Raw genomic sequence first — 24,357 nt, 5'->3', positions numbered from 1 at the left:
CCAGCATGCTGTAAGCCAAGTATAATGATGCAACTGAGGGTGCAACAGAAAGCTGTGGAGCCATTTCCATTTGCTGGGGGAGATGCCGCAGTAAAAAATGAGTTCTTTAGATCTCACCAGGTCAAAAATCTCAACTGATCAAGCAATTCTGTGTAGGATCCTTAGTCTCCACAAAGGAAACCTTGTTTGTGAAGAATGGAGTACTTAGAACTGAAAACATCACTTGCCAATGGAGGCTGATAACTGAAAATTTGATCATCTGTGCTACTTTAATTTTCTGTATTTCTCATTTTTCAAAGCATTCCCATATAATTTTTGTTTGTAGTATCTTCAGCCTTCCTTCAAAACAAAAAGTGATTTTTATTGACAAAAATTAGTTTAAAAAGTGAGGTTATCTGTACTCTTTAAGCCTGAGTTCTTTACTGCCAAAAAGATACTTTGTTATTTCTTTGGATAGTGGCATCTGCTTTCTATACTGGCTGATGCATGAGAAATTATGTTGCACTACATAAATAAACATGTTCCAAAATTAGTGATACACATAGAGTAGGAAGTTGAAAACAGTAACCTCGAGCAGTTTGAAAACAAAAGGCTACTCCATGTCTTTATCCTGCATTAGCTTGACTAATGAGACTGGAGTTTTTATTGCTTGAGTCTTTGTGTGAATTTGGGAAAGATCAAAAGAGTCCTTGACATAATGTTTAAAATAAATTTTTACGCTAATGGTTTATACACTAAAAATGGACGACACTAGCTGGTTTCATTAGCATTTTCCAATTATCAGACTTAAATATGAGCTCTCTGTGTATTTCTGCAGGTTTCAAAAACTTTGAACAAGCATGTGACCCATGTAGTCTTCAAAGACGGACGTTTGACTACATGGAAAAAGGCACAGAAGATGGGTGTAAAAATAGTTTCTGTACTCTGGGTGGAAAAGTGAGTACTCGTGGTTATAATGAATATGGCCTATTTCAGAGATAATAGATTCTAGTATTGGTTTATTGAAAGCTTAAATACGAAAACGATTTTATTAATGTATTTGAAATAGTGATAAATATATGAGTAAATTACAACTTTCCTATGACATTATTCCTATTATAAACCATGTGACTCACATAAAAAGGTAAAATGTTAACTCTTAAAAAATGAATGTGTTCAACTAATTTCATAGTATATTTGTTAACAGTGTTCTGCTCCTGTACTCTCAGATGGTATGCGTAGGCAATGAAGGCCATACTTATGTTGAATAGAATTCTTCCATTTTCATAAGAAAAAGCACATTTCACCAAGGGCATTGTATTGTTTCTATACTTAAATCCTGTAAACAGAATATATCCTAGCAAGACAGAAAAAGATCCTTATATATGCTGGTTTTTAAGGTATTTGGCAAGTTCAGGACAGAACCACATGAAGATTCTGTACTACCATATGGAAAAAGTTAAATTTATTTTTTAAAAACTTAAAGAAAAATTTAATCTGTGCAACCAGTCCTTTAAAATTTGCTACTCCATAGCTGCGTCTCTGAGTTTACAAAGTGCTTGTGAGGCCTAACTAAAATTTCAGATGAAGTGTAAAACACAGTTTATGAATATGCATGTGTTAAACACTCCAATCGATAAATCAATGAGATGATGGAAATTAGAATATAAATCAAGTAAAGAGGGCCTTACCTATACCAATTGTAATATGCATAGAGAGGTAGTGGTCTAAGTGCAAACATTTTGGGCTTGTTTTTTTTTTAAAAAGTGTGGGCACAAGGAGGGAGGGCAAATCTGGGGTCTACAGGCACTTAAATGTAGGGCAGTACAACTCGAAAACTTGTGATGCAAGTCTGTTTGCCAAAAAAGAAATTCATGCAGATCTGCAGAAGAAGGGTTTTTCTTTTTTTTTTTAAGTATGTCAGATAGAGAAGCTTCAGCCACACAGCCCAGCCAGCTTTAACACCAAGCAAGAAATACCTTTAGTTCCCTAAAATGAGGGCAATGCAAAATTTTATTTATGTGAATGTATCTTTCTGGGACCTGGTGCTGTTTGAATGTGTGACAATGATGAGGATTTCAATACAGTTGTAAAATTAAATATGCTCTTCAGGTGGCGAAGTGTATAAATACAGAATTTGAAATCTTAGTCACATGAACTATAAACTATTTGAGGACTTGGATGTGCTGTAGTAAAAAGGATCTCATGAAAGTCCAGGTGAATAGAATCAGCAATGGAAGAATGAGAGTGCTTTACAGGGGAGAGTCTAGGGTATGTCATACAGAAACACTCTTTCTGTAATAGCAATGCCACCACAAGAATCTCCTCTGCATGGCTGTAAGGCATTGAGTGGATGAACACTGTAGAAAGCTGAAGCGTAGAAACAACTGAATGTGTGATACTCTAGGGGACAGCATGGAGCTTTGAAATCCAGGTGTAAAAGCCTCAAGAAACTTCAAATTTTGCTGGATAACAGCAACAAAGGAAAAGACAAGAGAAAGCATCTAGAGGGAAAACTTAGGCTGTTTGGTAGGAAACAGAAGGCTAGCATCTTCCTGGTATTTTTCAAGTGTTCCTATCATCACTTTCTGACCAAAGCAAGGTCTTGGTGCGTGGCTTAGAAGATGAAGTTTGTTGGAACTGGGGGAATCATCTGAAATAGATGTATTTTATTGCAGAGGAGGACCCAAGCTGTGAATTATGATTGAACTTCTCTGTAATTTTTTCTTCTGCCCTTCAGTTTAAGGTAAATGCCAAAAGGTACAGATGAACATACAGCTTAGATTGGTGTATACTGTAAGCAGAATTCATGAAAATATGTCCTTGGACAAAGTATAGATTAGGAGCAGTAGATGCTTATATAAGGGATAGTAATGAATATTCTTACTGGTCATGGGGTTATTCAAATGAGGCACAGGCAGTACAAAGTTAAAATGAGTCTGTGCTAGTATACATGCAAATTTTTGTTTTTTGTAATAAGATGAGAGAACCACAATGCCTGACTAAATTACATGTCTAGTATATCCATGTCTCAAACATGGATATACTAGACTGGTAGGCGGAAGACAGTCTATTGAACCCTGGAACAATATAAATAGGAAGGACTGAATAATATGTACCAGTAAAATTGTGGTCCTGTGTGAATGGAAACTTAGTTTGAACCTGATAACTGTGTAAGCAAAATACAGAGTTCCTATGAGTTTTATTATTGCTAAAAAAGATGGCCTGATTAACCAGCTGCTTCATTCAGTAGCAAGCGGAACATTCTCAAAAAGGTCAGAAATGCTGTGAAATGTTATCTCAGCAAATGTAATAGTATGTGTCAACTTTCTGGTGTAGACTGGGGGTTGGTGACTCCTGTGGAGTGCAGTGCAAAACCAAGTATGTTAATTATTGCTTGGTTTAATTGGTTTGTGGATTGTTGTTCAAACTATGTCAGAGGACCTTCTCGTAAGTATGTCTACAGTATAAAATAGGTGTTCATACTGGAACACCAAACCCAAGAAATTCTATGAATGCTTAAATTTTAAAAGGAGTCTACTTTAAAATGGAAGAAGTATTGTTAAGAAGCTAAGACTGAAGGGAATAAAATTCTTGCTGATGTCAAGGAGACTGTTTAAAGCAGTCCTCTTAAGCATATCAGAAAGATGGTCGTCACACTTTGGGACTTAGAGTAGACTTTTTCATAGCATTGTCACCTCATCAGTAGTCAAAAGTCAAATTAAATAGAACATAATGCTTCGTATAGTGGCATGACATCATTTTATTGTGGTTATATTGGGAATGTTGCTAGAGGATGGCAATGAGCTTGACTGAAGTTGTAAAATAGTTTTCTTACAAGATGTGATTGAAGAGACAGTCTGGAAAAGAAGTAGGAGTGGAGGAGGGAGTCTACTGTGATGACAAAGGTTTGTGTAGAGAGGCTGAATGGGAAATAAATGTATATTTTCCTTTCCAGCAGAAGAATTGGAAAGTGTTACATCAATACACATGAAGACAGATTCAGAGAAAACAGTAATTGATGGGGTTTTAATAACACAGGGCTAGGCTGTAGAACTCCTTGTTGCAGAATCATAGTGAGCAAAGATTTTCATGGGTTTAAAAAATTGCTGAAGCAATTAAACAGTTCATTTTATCAAAACCCAAATATAGTATTGCATCTGACCATCTGAGAACCAGAAATCTGTGGAACACAGTAAACTGAGAATGTTTGGCTGTGTTTTTATGTTCTTACATGCTCTTGGGAATCTTGATATTGGAGGATATTGCAGGATGCTGCGGTATATGATATTTAATCTGGATGCTACTTTTTGATGTTTGAAAATACCAGACAAGGAAGGAAATAATATATACAATTATTCCAGCATTTTCTGGTTCTTCTGCTTTGTGGAAAATACTCTCGCATTTAACAGCTAGTGGACCCCTACTTCCAACCTGTTAGACTTAGACCCTAGTGTTGCCTTCCCCTGAGCAGTGCTTGAGCCTCTCAGAGGAATATGCCCTATGAGCTGAAAAGTGCTGTAATACTTAGATTTCTCCATAAAAGCCTGAAACGTTTGAACGGTTTGTGCAGTATTTAGTGATCATTGCCTTGTTGAACTCTTACTGGATTTCTAGTGCTCTCTCCAATGATCTGCCTCAAACTTTTATTGGAAGCTTCTGCTCTATAGTACAAGCATCTATTTGAGCCTAAACTGTGTATGCAGTTCTACAGTTTAGGAAGTAATTTGAGAAGACAACTCTTTAAGATGAAAATTGAAAATGAGAAAAATTCGTAACTGCAGAGTAAAGTTATTTTAATTTTCTTTTTAAATTGTTGATACATATGTCTAACTTTAAAAATAGCAAACAAAAGTCATGGACTTGCTGTCATGCAAATAAATTTAAAGTTTAGTGCAAAATGAGTGACAGCTTTACAATCACTGAGAAAAAGATTTTTACTGCTTCTTCAACACAAACAGTTCAGTGAACATCCTAAAATAAAAATCAAAACCCAGAACAAAAAGAACCTGATATAAGATGAAATTGCAACAATCTGTCCAAATTATGAACACTTAATACTTCCACATCAAATGCATAATTGTGAAGCTCTACCTGTGTTTTCTTAGTAGGGTAACTCATCCCACAAATAAGTTATATAAATCATTTACATTCAAATTTTTCTGCGAAGTAAAGAATTCTTAGATTTAATGGTAAATTTTTCATCACTTTAGATTCTCTGAATCAATGAAATCTCTGAATTAATGTAACTTTTCATGTAGTCTACATCTGTGCTGATCATTATCCAGAATTTAATAACTGTCACTGAAGTCCCGCTGCTGAATCTCTGTCTTTGATGCTCCTGAGAACTCTAAATTCAGTGAGTTTGACAAATACTTGCAGTGGTTTGTCTTTCTCATCCATTCAAATGCAAGTAAGGATGAGGCTGTAACTACAGTGCAGGCTCACACTGTGTAGCAGTTCCATCACTAGGTGTCACCAGAGCCACACGAGCGGCTGCTGGGAGCACAGTCCGACAGCTTGGAAAGGTGTGGAAAATAACGTGAGTGGGAATCTCGCTGTTTCAGAACTGCGACTTGGAGGGCATCATTGGCACAAAAAATTGTATCACGTATTTGGCGTGTAATAAACAGAAGCAGAGAGTGAGGGTAATATTATGGTACTTACCTTCAAAGTTACACACTTAAGAAGAGCTGGTGTTTCATTATTGGAGGGCTTAAAGAAATCTTCTTGCAATAAAGGTCTCATTCTTAAAACCAAACAAAACCAAGAGAAAAAACCTCCACCAAACCTTCTTTAATTTGTTGTGCAGGTGTCAAGAAACTGGAGTCCATGTTGATGAATCCCTGTTTCCTGCAGTAGACACTAATAAAGGATTTCTACTACCAATCAAAAAAGTAAGTATCTGATTTTTTTTTTTTTTAATGGGCCTAGAATAATAAACTTTAAAGTTTGAACCTGACTTTTTGACCTCAGGCATTTGAACTGTTTATTTTCAGAACATTCTGTAAACCCTACCTATCCATCTGAGTAAGAGTTTTAAGATAGTCTATTGCTGTACTCATGTGACATTTTATCTGAAGAAAGTATACTAAAAATCACGTTTCTGTATTGGTGATTAAAAAAATGAAGACTTAAATTCAAATTATATAATGATGACTAATCAGAAAAAAATGACTACTATGTGGCTTATGTTTCACAGAGTTGCAACAAATACTAGTATTTAAAAAACTACCTTTAAATCTTTAACTTTGCCACAAGCAAAAAAAAAGATTTGTTAGGTTCTTTCTTATTTAATATTAAAGCTTATTTTGCAAAATGTTAACTTCTATAATTACCTGTGACTCTCAAGGAGGTGATAAGCAGGATAAATATCAATAATAAATACTGTGACAAAGTGATAGGCAAAATAGGAGGTGTAGTTATTTTGACAGTTTTATACATATAATTAATAGTTTTGCCTGTCTTGTAGCACAAATGTATGCAGCCAAAAGACTATGTTGAAAAAACTCCAGAAAATAATAGAAAGCTTCAGAGAAGACTAAGCCAAATAGCTAAAGAATTGGCTCTACAAAAAACAGCAGTTAATGCTGGTAAGAACTATTTTTTACTAAGATTCAAATATCTGAAGTTATTTCTTTAAAGCACTTGATGGGGTTTTGGTGTTTGTTGGCTGGGGGCTTTTTGAGTCTGCATCTTGCCATGAGAAATGAAGTTGATGTAATTTTTACAGAGTTCTTTGCAATTCTGTTGTGTTAAGGCATCTGTAATGATCTTAGATCTAAGAAAACTCTTTATTTTTGGCAAGTTTTTTTGAAAAAAGAAAAGAGACTTCATCTGAAGCTGTTACAGCATTTAAATATTAATACATAAATACAATTTCTTTGTGTAGAAACAGATGTACCAGTTTTATTGTTTGAAGACAACGGTTCACTTATATACAGCCCTGTTAATAAGATAAAAGATCAATGCAATGCAATGGAAAGAAGAATAAAGGATATGAGGGAAAAAAGAGAGAATCCTTCTACTGGTAAGAAGTTAAATTTTACTTACTTATGAAGATGCACAAATGGCTGCTGGTTTTATCGCTGACTTTTTTGTGTGCTTGTTGTGCTCTCGCCTTTAGAATTTTTTAATATCTTGATTTCATGTCTGGAGCACAGTGGTTGCAAAATAATTTTTTTATCACTAGTCTGCTCAAGAGGACTAATGTTTAAGCTAGACTTTCTAGCTGTGTAAATTGATATTTTCACCTCTTGATTAAACTTTACAGCGAGACACTAAATCTTGTTTCCTGTTAAAGTATAAATTTTATTGCTCCCACATCAACAGTTTAAAAAGTAGCCCAAAACTGATGAGGTATCTGTCCAGGTGCTGAAGAATGGGACTTAAAAAAGAAATAAATTTGATTAACGTAATTAAATAACTCTAGTTGATTTTTAAATGCATATTCTGATAAATGCATATTCTGATAAACTAAATCCAGATTGTAGTTTTCAGATATTTTTTTGGTGTTTGCATTACCTTACTGAGAAAATATTAGGGTCTAAGTTATTCGGTTTTGCCAGTTACTATAAAAAGTGTTGCATGTGGAACATCTTTTGGTGGGGGGAGGAAACTGTAGTACTCGAAGTTTTAAGACGCACATGTCAGCTAGACTGTCAATTTCTAATTTCAAAAACAGTTGTGAAAGTAATGAAACAGTAATACATGGATGAAAAATTAAGTCTCAGTTTATTTAGTGAGGCTTGTATTTATTTTCTGTTTGAATTTTAAGGTAAACCTTTAAAAATTTTAAAAGCATTTTTGCTATATCAAGACTTGGCTCCCAGTTGCAAGTTTTCACAGATTATTTAGTAAAATGCTTCAGCAGGCCTTAAAAATATCAGTAATAATTTCTAAATGGTTTGACATCATTCTTTCCTTTCAGAAAAATGTGCTGCTGAGTTACCTAGAAAAAATGCTTGCAAATATCTCATTGGTTTTTTGTATTCCTAGGTTCACAAATGACTCAAACACTTCCAAGTAGCTTACCAGGAGACTGCCCACTTTCTACTTGTGTCTTAACTAATTCAGAAGATGTGCTGCTACCAGGTAACTAACACAACTTGATATATATTACAGAAATTACAAATAATTCATGGCCTTTATATCTTACTTTGGAAAGTACAGTATACTGAAATGGGAACTGTAGCTATTTTCTCTTTTATATTTAAAGCTGAATTATCTTAGTTTTTCTTAACTAAAGAAAGTATGTTGTACTAAGAACTCAAGAAAAATGGAGCAAGAGGAATACCACTGGATAAATATTCTGCCTTACTGCTGTATTGCCTGCCTCACTGCATCCTCTTTACTCATATCATTCCCTATTAATAACTTCTTGTCCTGACATGGTCTCAATCTTCTCTGCTCTTAGCAGTGATCATATATATAACACAGAGTGCACATCAAATAGTGTGATGTGAGAAGCTAAAAAGAGTTCTGAATGAGGGTAAGACCACAAAGAACTGAAATGTCTTCCAAATTTTCAATTTAAAAACTCAAATTTGAAGGTTAGCCTAATGTGTTTTTCAGCTTAAGTAGTCGGGTTTGAAGAAAAACAAGAGTAAAAATAAATTGGCTTTTTAAATGTTTTATGGTTTCAGATGGATTAAAATAATTTGTTAGCAAGGTAAGAACCTCATAAAGTTATTCTTGTAAACTTAGGGGTTTGTTCCTGTGTTTTGGTGTATTAGCAGGGCATAGGAGAGAAGATTATTGTGAAGTCTGTTGAGCTGCATCAGTGAACAGCTCAATAATCTTAATAGTATTGATTATGTAGGCGATTGGTGTGTGCTTCAGACCTCGTGTCATCTGTCAGTCACGGGGACAAAAAGCGCAAGTCAGATGCTGTCCTTAATCTCAATAGAAGAATGAGTAGAAGGGAGTCTTTAGAATTTGTAATGAGGGCCACTAGAGCAGTTTCTCTGCAGCTTTTGTAATACAGTTTTAAAAGTCCTTCAAGAAAATGTTTAAGTCATAGACTGTAATATTTCAGTCTCTGACAGGATACAATAGCTAAAACTGTTGCAGGTTCTTATAGAATTTGCTTTGTTTCTAATCCATTTTCTGTTTAGTTTTTGTTGACTTGCCATATAATATCCAGAGAAGTGGCTAAATCTTTGTTTCTTCAGTTCAGGAATTCCATATATATTTCACTAAGAAATTGCTACACTTTTTGTTTGGTTTAATACATTTATATTGCCACTTTTTTTGTTTTGCAGAAGAACAAATGGAAGACTGCTTGAACTCAAGTTGTGATTATCTTTGCGGAACTGAGAAATCACAGAGACAGAGGACAGAGGTAGCAAAACATGCCTGTCATACTTGGACTGATATTCATATATCCATGAGTGCATCAGTGAATTCTCCGTCACATGGCAATGAGCAGAAGAGCTTAACACCAAAACGACATGCCAGAAGTTTAACAAAGAAACAGATTATACAGCACACTTTGGATGACAGATTGTCTTTAGGAAAGAAACATTTAAAGTTTCCAAAGAAAAATCAGAAGAATGAGATGTGCAAGACTACTTCAATTGCAAATGAAAGTTCTCTTCTTGAGGGCTTTGGTCATATTAGTCCTTCCAAAGAAATAGTCCAGTTAAATACTGCTCCTGCTTTGATTGACAGTTTCTCTAATTCAGCTATGAATAGTGAAGACTTAGATGCATGTTCACTGGATAAAAGCTTCCCTGTTGACAGAAATGATTATATTCTTGAAGACAAGAAGAGGAAGAAACTACAAACATTACCAGGTTTGAAGCTGGCTACCTCAGAACTGGGTACATCATGCTCTAAGGGGTTCTTGCAAGCAGTTACTATGTATAGCAAGTCTTACTGCACTGAAGAGGCTTCTTATGAAGACTTCTTTTCATCGTCTAATTCAAATGAAAATGAAGTACGAATACAAGTACCAAAGGAATCACAGAATCCTTCTGAAGTTTGTTGCAAATACTCTTTTACAAGCATGGACCTACATGATGTGAGTTTCTGTGAGCTACATAATACTACTAAGAAAAGTAGGAAGAAGTCTATTTCAGTGAATGATTTCCCACTAAAGAAAAAAATCAAACCAGCTAAACATCCTGGAAGCATACCATTAAATATATCAGGTGGTGAAAAAGATGACACTGAAGAAGCTCTAGATTCTGATGATGTGAATAGGCTGCCACAGCATGCTCATGAAAAATTCTACAACAATGTGAATTACTGTGCTCATACTACTGGTAAGTTAGTACATAGAGCTGGAAAATCAAAAGATATCATACTGCATTAGATATACTAATGCAACGAAATTGCAAAATGAACTGCCATTCCAAAAGGAAAAATATTTCAGAAATACACCAAAAGAAGCAAATACTGTGGTATTGACTTTATTATTGAGTAAAATAAATGAGTCCATAGAATTCAAAAGAACACCTATTTGTTTTCCCATACCTTACAAACACAAAGTCGTAAGAGATAAGGAAACTGCTCTCTATGCACAACAAAAGTAATGTTGAGCCTTCTTTTCTCCTAATCTCCTAACTTTCTGTAGCTGTTCAAAATCTGTTTAAGAAACCAAGGTCTTTCTGTTTTACATGTTATGGTGCTCTTGTAAATTGTTTATTAGTAACTCCTCATCATAGGTTCCCTTGTTCAAACTATTTTCAATTCACAAGTAAAAATTGTTACCAGAATTGCAGTTAGGATCATAAAATCTCTGGTGGAAAAAAACATTTGAGTTAGCAGTTTCTAACTTGTCCAGTGATGAAGATGAAATAAGACCTGCAAGAGTTGCAGTGTAAATGTCTTGTTGACCCATGACTTTTTTATATGGAACTGACCTTAATTTTTAATAATAATTTTAAGACTATTTTTTGTATTTAAGCATTTTCAAGTTGGTTTAGTATAAGATATTTTTATGTAAATGTATACTAAAATATTGAATCTCAGGAACTTCGCTGGATGATGCTCCTAACTTGCATTGGGGTAATCATTTTCAGATTTTGATGTTTTGAGCTTTGTCAAGCTTTACATAACTTTTGTAATTATAATTGTATATTTTAGTAATTTATTTTCCCTAGAAAATTCTGTAGAAGTGTGTCAATTGATTATATAAAACTAATTATTAACTTAAAGGGCTCGACAAACCTTATCAGACTTATGAAATCCAGTGGAAATGTTGAACCATGACTGTGTCTGTATGTGTGAGTAATAAGTTACTGAACTGTGAGCTGCTATTTTGAGTTCTCTACACCTGTATTTTAATACCTGGAATGCATAATTTCTAACACAGTTAAAAAACCAGTGGATGCAGGCATATGTTATACAGGTAAAAATGTACACCCATAAATGACAACTTTCTGCTCCAAGGGGTAGATGAGCCATATAGTAGAGGTGTCTATGTTGGATCTTGTTCTCACCAACAAGAAGGTGCTGGTGAGGAATGTGAAGCTCAAGGACAGCCTTGGCTGCAGTGATCATGAAATGTTGGAGTTCAAGATCCTTGAAGCAGGGAGGAGGGCATACAGTAAGCTTACTACCCTGGACTTCAGGAGGGCAGACTTAGGCCTCACCAGTGATTTTCTTGCTAGAGTACCATGGAAAGAGGTACCCAAGGTATATTCAAGGATTGTCTCCTCCAGACTGGAGAACAATGCATCTCTACAAAGAGGGAATCATGGAAAAATGCCAGCAGGCCTGCGTGGATGAACATGGAGCTCCTGGACAATCTTAAACAAACAGGTAGCTTTCAGAGAGCAGAAGCAGGGAAAGGTAGCCGGGGAGGAAGACAGAGAAATCGAACAGCCATGGATCTGATTAGGAAGGCTAAAGCACTATCAGAAGGAAATCCACCCAAGGATATGAAGGGTAAACAAAAAAAGCTTTAGGTGCATCAGCAACAAACGAAATACTAGGGAAAATAATGGGTCCTCTCAGGAGTGACAGAACTAGTTACCCAGGTTGTAGAGAAGGCTGACAAACTCAGCATGGTTTTTTCCCCAGGGTTCACCAGCAAGTGCTTCAGCCACACCACCTGTGTTGCAGCAGGTGAAAGCAGGGATTGGGGGAATGAAGAACTGCCTGCTGTAGGAGAAATCCAGGTTTGAGACCTCCAGCTCTGGAGCCCCCAGAACAAGAAAGAAGTTGACCTCTTGGAACAAGCCCAGAGCAGGCCACAAAGATGATCACAGGACTGGAGCACCTCTCGTATGAAGACAGACTGAGAAAGTTGGGGATGTTCAGGCTGGAGAAGAGAAGGCTCTGAGGAAACCTAAGAGGAGCTTTCCAGTGCCTAAAGGGGGCTTACAAGAAAGGTGTAGAGGGACTTTTCTTGGGGGTATGTAGTGATGGGCCAAGGGGGAACAGTCTTGAAATGAAAAAGAGTAGATTTAGGTTAGATATTAGGAAGAAATTCTTTACTCTTGAGTGTGCTGAGGCACTGGAACAGGTAGCCCAGAGAAGTTGTGGATGCCTCATCCTTGGAAGTGTTCAGGGTGAGTTTGGATGGAGCTCTGAGTAACCTGGTCTGGTGGAAGGTGTCCCTGTCTATTGCGCTAGAGTTGGAACTAGATGATCTCTAAGGTTCCTTCTAATCCAAACCATTCTATGATTCTATGAAATAGATGAACCCACTGTAAGAGGTTTTTTGCCATGTGTCAATGTACTAGAAGATGATCTTTAAATGCTCTAGGTCCTAATGTCAAAGAACAGTCTGGTTTTCATTAAACAGTCATGGAAACAAGGAGAAAAATCAGAGTATTCTGAGCTGGAAGGCAGGGACCCACAAGTGTCACCGAAGTCGAGCTCCTGGCCGTGCACAGGACAGCCCCAAGAATCACACCATTGCCTGAGAGCATTGTCCAAATGCTTCTTGAACTCCATCAGGCTTATTTACTATGTTTAAACTTAGGTATTCCAGTTAATTTTAGATTTAATTATAACTTTTAAATTCTAACAACTAAATTATGATCTCTGTTCATGTGTGATGTCATGCTTTTATTTTCATGCTGGACAACTTGTTTAAAATAATAGTTTTTAGAGGACAGAAAAAAAAGGAATAACATTCAGCAAACATAAGTTATCCAGTGTTTATACTTTTAATCCTTTTTGTTAGTTCCAATTTGTGTTTGTAGTGATTTTAATAGTATTTGTGTTTTATCAGTGATGGCCCTTTTCCCAAATATGGTATATTCAGCTTTGTGCATCTTTTGTGTAGTCAAGTAGGACCTCAGGTTTGACAGCTTGAATTAGCTCACTTAAAAATTGAATGAATCAATAATGTAAGCGAAGTTGTGTTTTCCCTAATAATGCAAGGTTTGTGGAAGAAAATGAAAATCTTGTATTACACTTACTCCTGTGATTCTCTATGATGGAATAATTGATTTTTATTAATTGTGGATTAAGCATTTCCTTTTTTTAATTAAATGTAATTTGTTTCTTGTCCCTATTAGTAAATAAAGGGTAAATTGGTGGGTTTTTTCTGTATATTGTACATTATTTGAAAACCGGTAAATCCAGTATATTTTTAAAAACTAATGAATTCTCTGTTTGTCATATATATATATGGTTAGGAGTAATCAAATAGCTATATAAAATATTATGTCTGTAAATGTTTTAAATATCAAACATTTTTCTCGCCCATTTTCTTGTTGTGATTTTATGTCAGTGGCACTTTCACCCAGTATCTTTAATGACAAGAAGATTTGATAAGCTTGCTTTCCATAGACTACTTGGAACATTTCATTTTAAAGTAGAAGTATAATATGCAGGCTTGTCTGAAACCAAATTTTCAAGGCCTAACGCTTATGTGGTAGCAAGCTTCAGGTTCCTTTGTAGGGCACATTCAAGACTGCCCAGTTGTTCTGCTGAAATAAGTACTGCTACTTATTTTCCTCTTACTCCAGGTCATGAGACTCTTCATCTGAAAGCTACAACAATAAATAATAATGGACAAGGAATGCAAGAGTATACTCTCTTAAGCTTTTATCGTACTAAAATAATTTAGAAATTTGAACTCAGACTTAGCATTAGTTTCAGCCTTAAAAATAAACTTAAGGCTTATCTGAGTGAATTTTATATATTTATGGTAATGTGGAAGGCAATTATCTTAATTGGCAAAAAGACTTAAATGAAGAACCATTTTACTGTAATTAATGTAGTTCAGTGTTAAGCTGGGAAATCTGGAATATCATTCTGGTGCAAGAAATCATTGTGTTTAATTTAGATTAATGAGTTTTACCTGAGTTTCTAGGTGCTATGGGGCTTAATGCTGCAAAAATACTTTTTATGTCTTTAAAGCACACATGTGAAAACTTCCTTAGATTGATGTGCCTTTTGTTTTTTTCCAGCTTTGGAAGAAGATAGGCTCACTAAAAATATTGTCTGATGTCCTCTTGATGCCTTAGGTTTTAACTTTTATATTTTTCAAATTCTGTACTGCTTGGTGCATGACTGAAGTTTCTTGTAGCCTGTTAATTTCTGCTCTCTCATGCTAGGTAGACATAACAAAGCCTCTCTGGCCCTGCTTTCCAAGGACACCAAGACTGTCCTAGGCCAAAAGTATAAACCAAAGAGCCACTAAGGGGGCAGAAAGGTGAGGGGAAAACTGGAGTTTTAATTGGAGAATTAACCCTGCTATGCAAATGAACCAAACCTATAAAAGGGTGAAGAACTCGTGACCTGGGGTCCATCTTGGGGTCCATTTTGAGAATAGCTTCAGAGTCCCCAGGGTGTACCTTTGAAAGCCTTTCAAATAAATACCTACTTTTCTTCCCTTACTCCTGTCTAGTCTCTGTTTCTGGGAGGCCTCTTAAAGCATCACTATTGATATTTTATTATGTCCTTGTAAAAAACAAGTGAGGCATGAAGAGGAAAACTTTTTTCCTCAATTCCTTGTTTTGTTTATCTTCACAAAAAGTTGAATTGTAACTAATTATTAAAAGAAAAAAGGAAAAGTATTTTTGAATACAGGAATAGGTTGAGGATTATTTTGATGTAGTCAAATTTGCAAAGCCTGATGATACTTGTCCTAGAGCATATAACAAACTACATAAAACTTTTATAAATGATTAACAGGCTCTCTCTGAGGACCTGGGGGTTTTCAGCAGACTTGAAGAAATTAAGTTCTGTATAATAAAAACTTGGTGTTTGCCCATGCTTCAGTAATATCTATAGTAATAATAACAACACAAGGTATTAAATATTCTGTGCATATGTACCTGAAGGATTATTAATGATGACAAATTTGGACTTAATTTCTTCATAGCTGAGGTAAATACCTCTATGGATAAGTACAAAACAGTAGATACAATATAACTTAAGTGACACTTCATAACAATATTTTTAAAGTAGAGAACTAATACTATAGAAAAAAATTTTATTAGATAGATGTGGTTTATTTGATCGAGCAGAACTAGCTCATTTTGCCTAATCATTGCTTTTTAATTCAATGGAAATATCAAATGGAATTTTGAAAATAATATTCTGGTTCAAAACTTCTCATTGGTGTTAAAATGATCATGAATGAGTAGAAATTTAAATTGCAAAGTAAAATCACTCTAATTTGTGATAATGCTTCAGAGGGCTCAGTTGTTGATTTTGGTGCCAGTCATTGAGCAGTGTTTTGGAAAAGCATTTAGGGGATCTCCTGGACCACAGTGTCAGGAGTTACCTGCATGTTTGAACTTGGTTTAGGGATAACTAACGCTGGATGCAATTGCTTCAAAAAGTTCCATCAACTTTAAAGTTCTCTAGGAAAAGCTACTAAAGATGAAAACTCATTATTTGTGCCTGAGTGACTGCTTCAAAAAGAAGTAATCAGGAAAAGACAGAAAACAGTGAAGCTTGAGACCTATAGGATGGAAAACTTGGAAAGTGCTTGAGAAGTCCTGATAGACAGGAATAGCAAAGAATAGTCCTTATTAATGTAGTGCCTAAGATCCCTGAACTGGTAATCAGAGATAAGGGACATTATCCGGTCTTCCTGCTTTCCTGTAAATATGAGGAACCCACAGAAGTGAACCCTAATTGGAAAGAAGTCCAAGAATACAGATCTTAAGACTTTAAGCCCAAGTGCTGTGGAGCATGAGCATTCAGGCCAAGAATAGTAAAAGGAATATTCTAGCACTTTTCACTGCTGGCCCCCAACCCAAGCTACCCCTCAAAAAAAAAAAAGAAAAAAACAAACCTGAAATAACCTAATGGAAATTAACAGAGACTACTTTGGGTAAAGCAGTGGAGTACACGATCTCCTTACATCCTCTGCAGTCACGTTGTTAGGTTTTTTGTAAGGTTCAAAATACATCTTTAAAAGTTCTGTTTTTCATGGAAAAAGAGGTCATTTTTTTTTTCTTTATTGTGTGTTTTCTCCTCTTCTACTTGCCATCAGTCTTCCTCAGTGATTAAAAACAATGGGTCTCAGTGCAATACTAAATAAAATTAGCATAGTTATTAGTTATCTCTTTATTACATGACACTGTGTCATTAGAATGTTGAATTTAAATCAACAGTTGTACCTGAAAATCAGGTTTACATTTATTACACAAAGATTACTGGAATAAATTTTTGACTAGTTTAAAGATTATAATTTTAAGATGAGTTATCAGTAATGGATTGTAATTTGATGTTCTGTTAAATCAAGGATTAAGAGTTTAAGTAGCTGACAGAGAAAAAATTATTTGTAGTTATATATGCATACTAAATAAAGATAGTACTCTTCAGGATGTTCCAAAAGTAATCAAAGCAACTTAGTTAGCAGGAGCTAAATTTAGGCCACTTTAATCACTAATTAAACTTTCTTTAACTGATCTCATCCATTTCTTTGAAATGAAAAATTAACAAATGCTCTAAAGTAGACTTTATTGAACGACATTTGGGAAAAATTCTTTCCTTAAATTTTGAGTAATTAAAGCTTAATTGTTTAAAAGATACATCAAATTATTTCATCTTAGGCAAGCTAATTTCTCAAATGATTCTGAAGTTTATTATTTAGTTCTTATAAAAGTCATCCTGACAGTATTGAAGAATTAAATGTGTTAATTCATAAAATACGTAACGAAAAATAGTGCTTTTTGACAGAGTGCGTTCTTATGGATGGTGCCTTTTGATATATAATAGGTCTGATATGCCTGCATGTGCACAGAATCCTTGCCTGCTAACAGTTTGCTAGATTTGCTTGCAAAGCATTTGAGAACAAGTTTCAGACCTTCAGGTCATTTTAGATAAAGTGTGTACCAAAAGCATTGATTTTTAATAAGAAAATCTAGCCACTGATGCTTCCTATGCAGATATCTCTATGCAGAGAAATTGCATGTTTTGTAATAAATAGACAGCAATTTAGCAGATTCTCCACTTGTAGTTAATACATGGTTTTCAAAATATAGGAAATAGGGAGTTTTACAACTCATTTATTTCCAAGAAGAGATACTGAAAGATGAAGTCAGATGCTTGAGTGTCATTCCTTTCCCCTAACTGAAATACAGTGAAAAAATAACTGGTACAAATTATTAACGAGTATCTTAAGTGTACATAGCACTGTGATATGATAAAATAATTGGTGGCAGTTCCATTTCATAAGATTGCATTTTTCATTTTAAGTTTCTAAATTTGGTTTCTAGGTGATGAAAATGAAGTTTCAGAATGTCATGTTACTGATGGCTCTTGCAAAATTTTTAACAAACGAAAGAGTAAGCACACTGGGGGGCTTAAGAAAAGCTGGAAGACTCCAAAAGGTCAGTTTGACTGGACATTTGCTTTGTTAAACTCTTTCGTGGAGGATCATTGACCGACTTCGTATGTACAAAAATTAAAATAAATTCTCTTTGCAGTATCAATTTTAAAACTTTCCTGAATCTTTTCTTGATATAATATGCTGATGGTCTTGGTGTATAACCATAAAACTCAGCTTCTGGTAACTTGTGGTGACAGAGTCCATGCCAAGCTGACACCATAAAGGAGGTTGGTAAGCCAGCTCAAACTGAAAAAAGCTGAAAAGCCACTGAAGTTACCTGAAAAGATGCCAGTTCCTTTTGGAGGAGTTACTAAATGCAGCAGGTTTTTTATTTGTTTTATGCTGGATCATCACCAGTGGATGTTTCTGCAGAATAAAGATTTATGCATGATTTTCTTTTAGGTTCTGGTAAAAGTAAATTTCTTAATTTGGTATTTGAGCTCAATTTGGCTGTAAAAAAGGGAGAGAGGATTGAGTCAGCACTGAATCTTTTTTTTTAAGTGTTTTTCCTTTGTAAAAGTCTTTTAAGTAAATATAAAACTGATCAGGAAAATAAATATTGATTCTTTTAATCAGTAAGTAGCAAGTCAATTGAAATGAATGCTGAGTTCTTTTGAGAATGGAGAGTCCTAAAGCACTAAAGGATATCTACTGTCATTAACTATATGAAATGAGTTAGGTGTTTCATTGTTAGGTACTGGTGGAGTTTCAAAGAGACTGATCACAGATTTTGATACTTTTTTATGTAAAAGTTTTGTGCAGATGCAATTACTAAGTTGTTCAACATTTTAAACATCCTGAAGAGAGGATATTAATCTCCATGGGCCAGTGATCTCTGGATTAAAATGATTATTTGACTTGTCTGCATTTTACTACTTTTTCATTTTTTGAATATTTGTTCCCTTTATTTTCCTGAATATATTATGTGTAAAATTAATATCTAGAATGTAGAATGTATAAATCACTCTAGATCCATGCACTTCAGAAGCATTTAAGATAGTGCTATCTCTGGGCTAAAATATCTCTCCAGAATAGTTTCATCTCCTGGCACAGAAATCTGACTGAAGCTGCTACATATAAATCCACAAACCACACTCAGTGGCTCTTTCTAAGGCTATTTGCAGAAAGTGTGCTTGGAGATTTGTCAGGTTTGTTGGTACTGATTCCTTCTCCAGTGAAATTACTCAACAAGAGCATTATACATCAGTGCTAATTTTGAGTCATTTCTCTTAAGATCCCAACATAATGAATATATACTGAAGAGAAATAAAAAGCAGTATGAAATTCTATTTTACTGTTCCTCTTTGTCAGATCTGGCCTTGCAGTCAGAGGTATCTTTAAATGGTTCTACTTGGTGTCTGCTTGCAAAGCATGCTCTGTGAGTTGTTTAACAGTAGGAAAGTTAAATGGGTGCTAGAGAAAATTTCTATTAAGTGTTTTGAGATGACTTCTTTTATCCATTCATTTTATCTTGCTGATAATACCATTTCACTCAAATATCAATAAAATAGCAGTGTATAGTTTCATTCATGTCAAGAATGCTTTTTAAAACTAATTTTAAAGGTTTTCATTGTCAGTGTGACTATGCAGATTCATATAGAGACAATTTTGGGGAAGGACAGGTATTTGACTGAAAAATAAAAAAATTCACAAAAAGGTGCCATGTGATTAACCAGGTGCTATGTCTGGCAATGAGACTGGTGCTCTGAAAAGTTTAAATTTTAAGAGAATATTGTTTTGAACAAAATAAGACTCTGTAAATTTTTGTAACTAATTATGTTGCAAAACCTCTCTAGTACCAATCAGAATATGTTCTTGAAGCTTTATAAAAACAACCAAACATTATGCACCATTTTTATTTAATACATTTTTCCAGTGGCTACAGTTTAAACATTGCAACATTTTGCTAACTTTTGGCAATGTAAAAGTTAAGTTAGAAATTGTTAGTTGGTTTCCTTTGCATAAAGAAAGAAGTGGGAGAGAAATGGCACAAATATCTTTAAAAATATTATTTTATTGAATCATAGTATTATGAAGAATTTCCTAATTTAATTTAAATCTTAAAAGAAACTTTTTGCTAAAAGCAAAACTGCAGAAGAAATGCCATTTCCTAGATACTTCCATGGATGAACATTTCCACAAACGCGACTATGTGAATCTTGAAACAGACCATATTGCTGGGAATCTGTTGTAAGTGTGATCTCTTAAATTCATTACTTTGCTTCCTAAAATAAGAGACAGCTATGTAAATTGCAGCTATCTTTTTTATAGAAAAAGAGTTTGAAATATAATGCCTCCTTAAAAATATTTTAGATGCTTGCTGAATGTAATTCCCAGATAATATCGAAACCGAAACTTCTTAGTGTACTTTAGTTATAACTCATTCACTGTGGTGTATGCTACAGTGAACACTACAATTCTAACTCATTCAGTACAGTGAATGCATGTCAGTAGGCCTTTGGAGTTCACTATGTGATGGTAAATATTAAAAAAGCCATGGGAAAATATCTTTAGGAAATAGGACTAGGTCTAAGTCTTAACATTTATTTACTTCTCTGGTTCTTTCAATTTTTCATTTGTAGTTTCTTTAATAGAAACCAAGCCATAGGTTCTGTATTTCTCTGCTGTGCTATTGTGTTATGCTTTTGTTTTCTTCAAAACATCATGCAGGTTGAGTTTCTTGTATTTTGTTTTAGCTGAAGTCAAAACCAAGAATGAGTTTGTTTAGATACTTGTGATGCCATGAAGATTTTTGCCTTTTCTTTTATACCCATTATACCTTTTTACAGCTTCTGTATTCCTAATGCTTTTTGCCTACATTCTTAGACTTGTTTGTCAAGCTAGGAGAGTAAACATTTTAGAAGCTTCGTAGCTAGGGATCAGTGTGCCCCAGACTCCAAGGTCCTCTCCAGAACACATTCTGTAAACCAAGATAGAACCATCGAGGGGAAGAGTTCCTTGGGGAGGGGGTCTCACTTGAGCCTCTCATTGGGGAATCTTTGATAGATATGCTAATTAGTAAAACCTATAATGTTATACCCAATGCTGGGGGGGGATAGACTCCGGGGGGTGCATCTCGATGCACATGACCTGGATGTGTGCATCTAAGGATCCTTACAATAAATACCAAGGTAAAATCCCTTTTCCCCTTCTAACCGTGTCTGACTCTTGATTTTAAGACCAGGAAAAGGCATCACTTGTATATCACAATTTTAGATTAAAGTACTCATAATTTCTTTATCTATACTCTATATGTTGGCATGCTTATTGCACTGTTAATGTGGAAGATGTCTAATCAAATACATGTAAAATTGTAATGTCAACAAACAAAAGCCACAAAGACAGAACAGTTTATGATGGCAGCTGCAGGTGTGTTTGGGGAAGATAAGTAAGATTTTCAGGAATCTTTAGTGGCTTCAGGAAAAATATTTTTGGATTTAAAACAACACCACCACCCCAAAACCAGGACTTTTGGTATGTTCAAAGGCAGCACATATAGACAAATTTATAAAATTGACTCTTAGTTTTGAGGCAGAGTTGGTAAGGATAAATGCTGTCGATTAATGCTTGTGAATGTCAGCAGGTGGCTTCCCTGGTCTAGAAATCTAAGTTGATGCTACTGGATTGCAGGGATAAAATAAACCCTTTCTGCATTGTGATTTGTTTTTCAATTATTCCATGAAATTGGATTCATAATTCTTTGTTGCCTTGCACAGGGAGGACAAAGTGAAAAAACTAAAATTCGTCTTAAAGTCGAAAATGTATTCAAGAAAGTTATTTACAGTAGTGGTGAACTACTGGTATGAGGTTGAGTGCTCATTTTATTGCTTATTGTCACAAAAAAGTTTACATTTATCACAGCGCCTGTTGCATGCCACAAGTTAAATATTTTGTGCTTTAAAAAGATCAGAGACTCATTATTATTATTAACCAGTTAACTGCCATTTTTATCCAAATAAAAATTTGTTTTATAGTTTTAGAGGGATAGGAGAAGTGATGAATGTCTTTTAAAGCATCTAAGAGTTTCACGTCACTAGAAATACAATTGGAATAAATTTTAAAATGAAAAAAACCCTTAAAATACTGTTTTCTGAGTGAAAAGAAGAAACTCTTTAACCATGTGAAAAAATGTTTTTTTCATGAGAGATAATTAAAAACATATTTTCACAAAGAAGACAGTATGGACTTAACTGAAATTCCTTCAGTTTTGTTTTTAAACAGATTCATCTTGGCTCATATTTCTGTAGCTCTTGGATTTGGGTGAAGGTACATCAGCACTGATCTTAAGAGATTTTTTGAGAGAAGATTTTTACAAGCAATCTAAGCTCATGGTGTGGAACAAATAGGGTAAAGCAGGCCATTGTGAGATCCTGTTATCAGAATCCTTTTTTAAATTACTTTATTCAGGGCAAAACAAATTTTAATATCCTGAAAAATCTGTAACTATAAAACATGAAGCATCTTGCCAGATATTCAGGAAAGTAACTTTATGACTATATTTTATATGTGCATGCATAGACTTGTCTTAGATTGTGTTGGTTTAGGGGACAACATAATTTTATGTTTTCCTTCCAGTTTTGATTTGTAGTTGCTTTGAACAGGTACATATTTTAAATACTGATACTTGAAATGTTACTGGCTTAGAGGCATAAATGAATAGGACAGTGAATTAGACAAGGTGGAAGCATGCAAGCTCATTTAGAGTTAACAAAGAAGAAACTGGAACTACCTAGCTTTATGGTTTGGGGAAAATGCTTGGTGTAATGGGGGTGGTCAGAGGATAGCACTGTGAAGGATTCCTATGAATCCCATGGTTTGAGACAGTTTTAAAAATACTTCTGTATGATTGATCCCATGACTATTTTCACTCAACCTTTGCGAGGCAGTTCTGGTTCTGGACTTCCTCCAGCTAGTGAATTTGTCCCCCACACTTCTCCCACATCAAGTTGAGGGCTTCCAGGACAGGAGCCATACTCTTGGCACTGCTGCTATACCTTACAGTGCATGCTTTGGGCCATATCCTAATGTCAACAGTTTTGTTATCACCCCTTAGGGATGCTACCATGCCTGACAGGATTATCTCCTGTAGATGAACCCAGTGGGTTGATTCATGACCTTGGGTCACTAGAAATCATTCTCTTTATGACAGGTTTCATATTAGCTATTTGGGACTACCTACTGAAGTGCTGTGGTCTATTTCTTAATTTTAAAAAAGTGTCTTGTAAAATCAGTACCTTTCTATGGCAAAAGGCACATGCTCCTCTCAGCTCAAGCTGTTTCCTGTTGTTCCAGGGACACTGGCAGCTGGTGTTCACGCTCTTGTATGTGTTGCTGTTTGGAACACTGGAAATGTGCTGTGACAGTGAAACAGGAGGTGGTTGACTGTAGCTTGTCATCTTAGCAGGCAGGATAGTAAAGATCCAGGAACTGAATTTTCCTAAGTTTTTATATTAAATTGTCACTAAATTTCTGTTTCCTCAACAAATCAACATATTGATTATTTTTCAGACCCTTCTTCTAAAAGAAGACATAGAGGATTAAGTAGATGGAGAGTTTTGATTTTTTTTGTCCTCATAGAATTAAGGAAAAAAAAACACCGTTTCTTTTTTTTTCCCCAGAAGATTGGTAGGTTTGGTGACTTTTTATGAGGAGACTGTTTATGAGGCTTCATGTAAAGTCAGAACATATTTTTTATTACTACTTTTAGACAAGTAGGAAATTGCTCAAGATCTATTCACAGTGAATGGTAGATAAGGATAAGCACTAAGAATAACATCCTGGAATATCAAGTTATTTGAAGTACATCTATGTCATCTCCATCCTTTTGAATAAAAGTCTGCGGCATTCTTGGATTTAATGGTGGAAGGAAGGCTTAGGTACCAGAAGCAAATGCAGCTCTTTCTGGCTCAGAGCATGAGGGGAACAGTACATAAACCTTGTGCAAGAAGTCAGATCATAGAGTCCATGCTTGAAGCATACCTCATTGCTGAAGATATGTATGTATGCTGTTCTTTTCCAGTTTTGAGGTACACTGTGTTCACAACCATCATGCCAGAAAACCAAATAATCCACTGGACTGCAGCTGACTTGGCAGAGAATAACTGTAAAATTGAAACTGTTTTCCCTCTTGGCATCAGGAACTATCAGGAGGAAAAGCAACTGCTGCTTAGATCCTCTTTTTTTTTCTTTTTTTTTTTTCTTTTTTTTTATTTAGCTCTTGGGAAAATGAACACCCTACTTAAACCTGCTGGTATCTGGCATGACTCTATAGGCTGGAAATCCTTTTGTTAATGGGTCTCCTTTCTAAATTATAGTCTTGCATCTCATGAAAATTGTTGAAAATCAATCTGAACAAAAGATTTCCTAAACTCCATTTCATCAGCATCAGTGTCTTCATCAAGTTTTTGTTTAATAATTTGACAAATATTACCATTCTGTTCTTCATTGGAATTAAACATTTGATAGATTATTGGTGTGATCTTTGTAGAATTGAATTATGAGTTTACAAACAAATCTGTATGGAACAGAAATATAAATAGGCAGTCAGTCAAATAGGAAAAAATCTTGCAACACATTACATATGCACTACAAAAATCTTTTGTTTTTTGAAGATTTGTCTGCAA

General features: G+C 35.0%; 1 protein-coding gene across 1 annotated transcript in view; it reads left to right on the top strand.

Annotated features, from left to right (window-relative positions):
* Nucleotides 1–24,357, top strand: part of MCPH1 (microcephalin 1) — a gene marked incomplete at its 3' end in the record, with an annotated part of 126,489 nt that overhangs the window by 3,732 nt on the left and 98,400 nt on the right. The window contains 8 exon segments of the mRNA XM_082276922.1: nt 818–936; nt 5,792–5,876; nt 6,452–6,572; nt 6,872–7,009; nt 7,978–8,073; nt 9,243–10,247; nt 17,622–17,713; nt 17,715–17,735. Of these exon segments, the coding sequence (XP_082133048.1) occupies nt 818–936; nt 5,792–5,876; nt 6,452–6,572; nt 6,872–7,009; nt 7,978–8,073; nt 9,243–10,247; nt 17,622–17,713; nt 17,715–17,735 (1,677 nt within the window).

Source organism: Coloeus monedula, assembly GCF_965178545.1.
Source record: "Coloeus monedula genome assembly, chromosome: 2".
Classification (NCBI taxonomy): Eukaryota; Metazoa; Chordata; class Aves; order Passeriformes; family Corvidae; genus Coloeus; species Coloeus monedula.
Note: the sequence above shows the minus strand (reverse complement) of the source record. Positions and strands in the feature narration are given on the sequence as shown.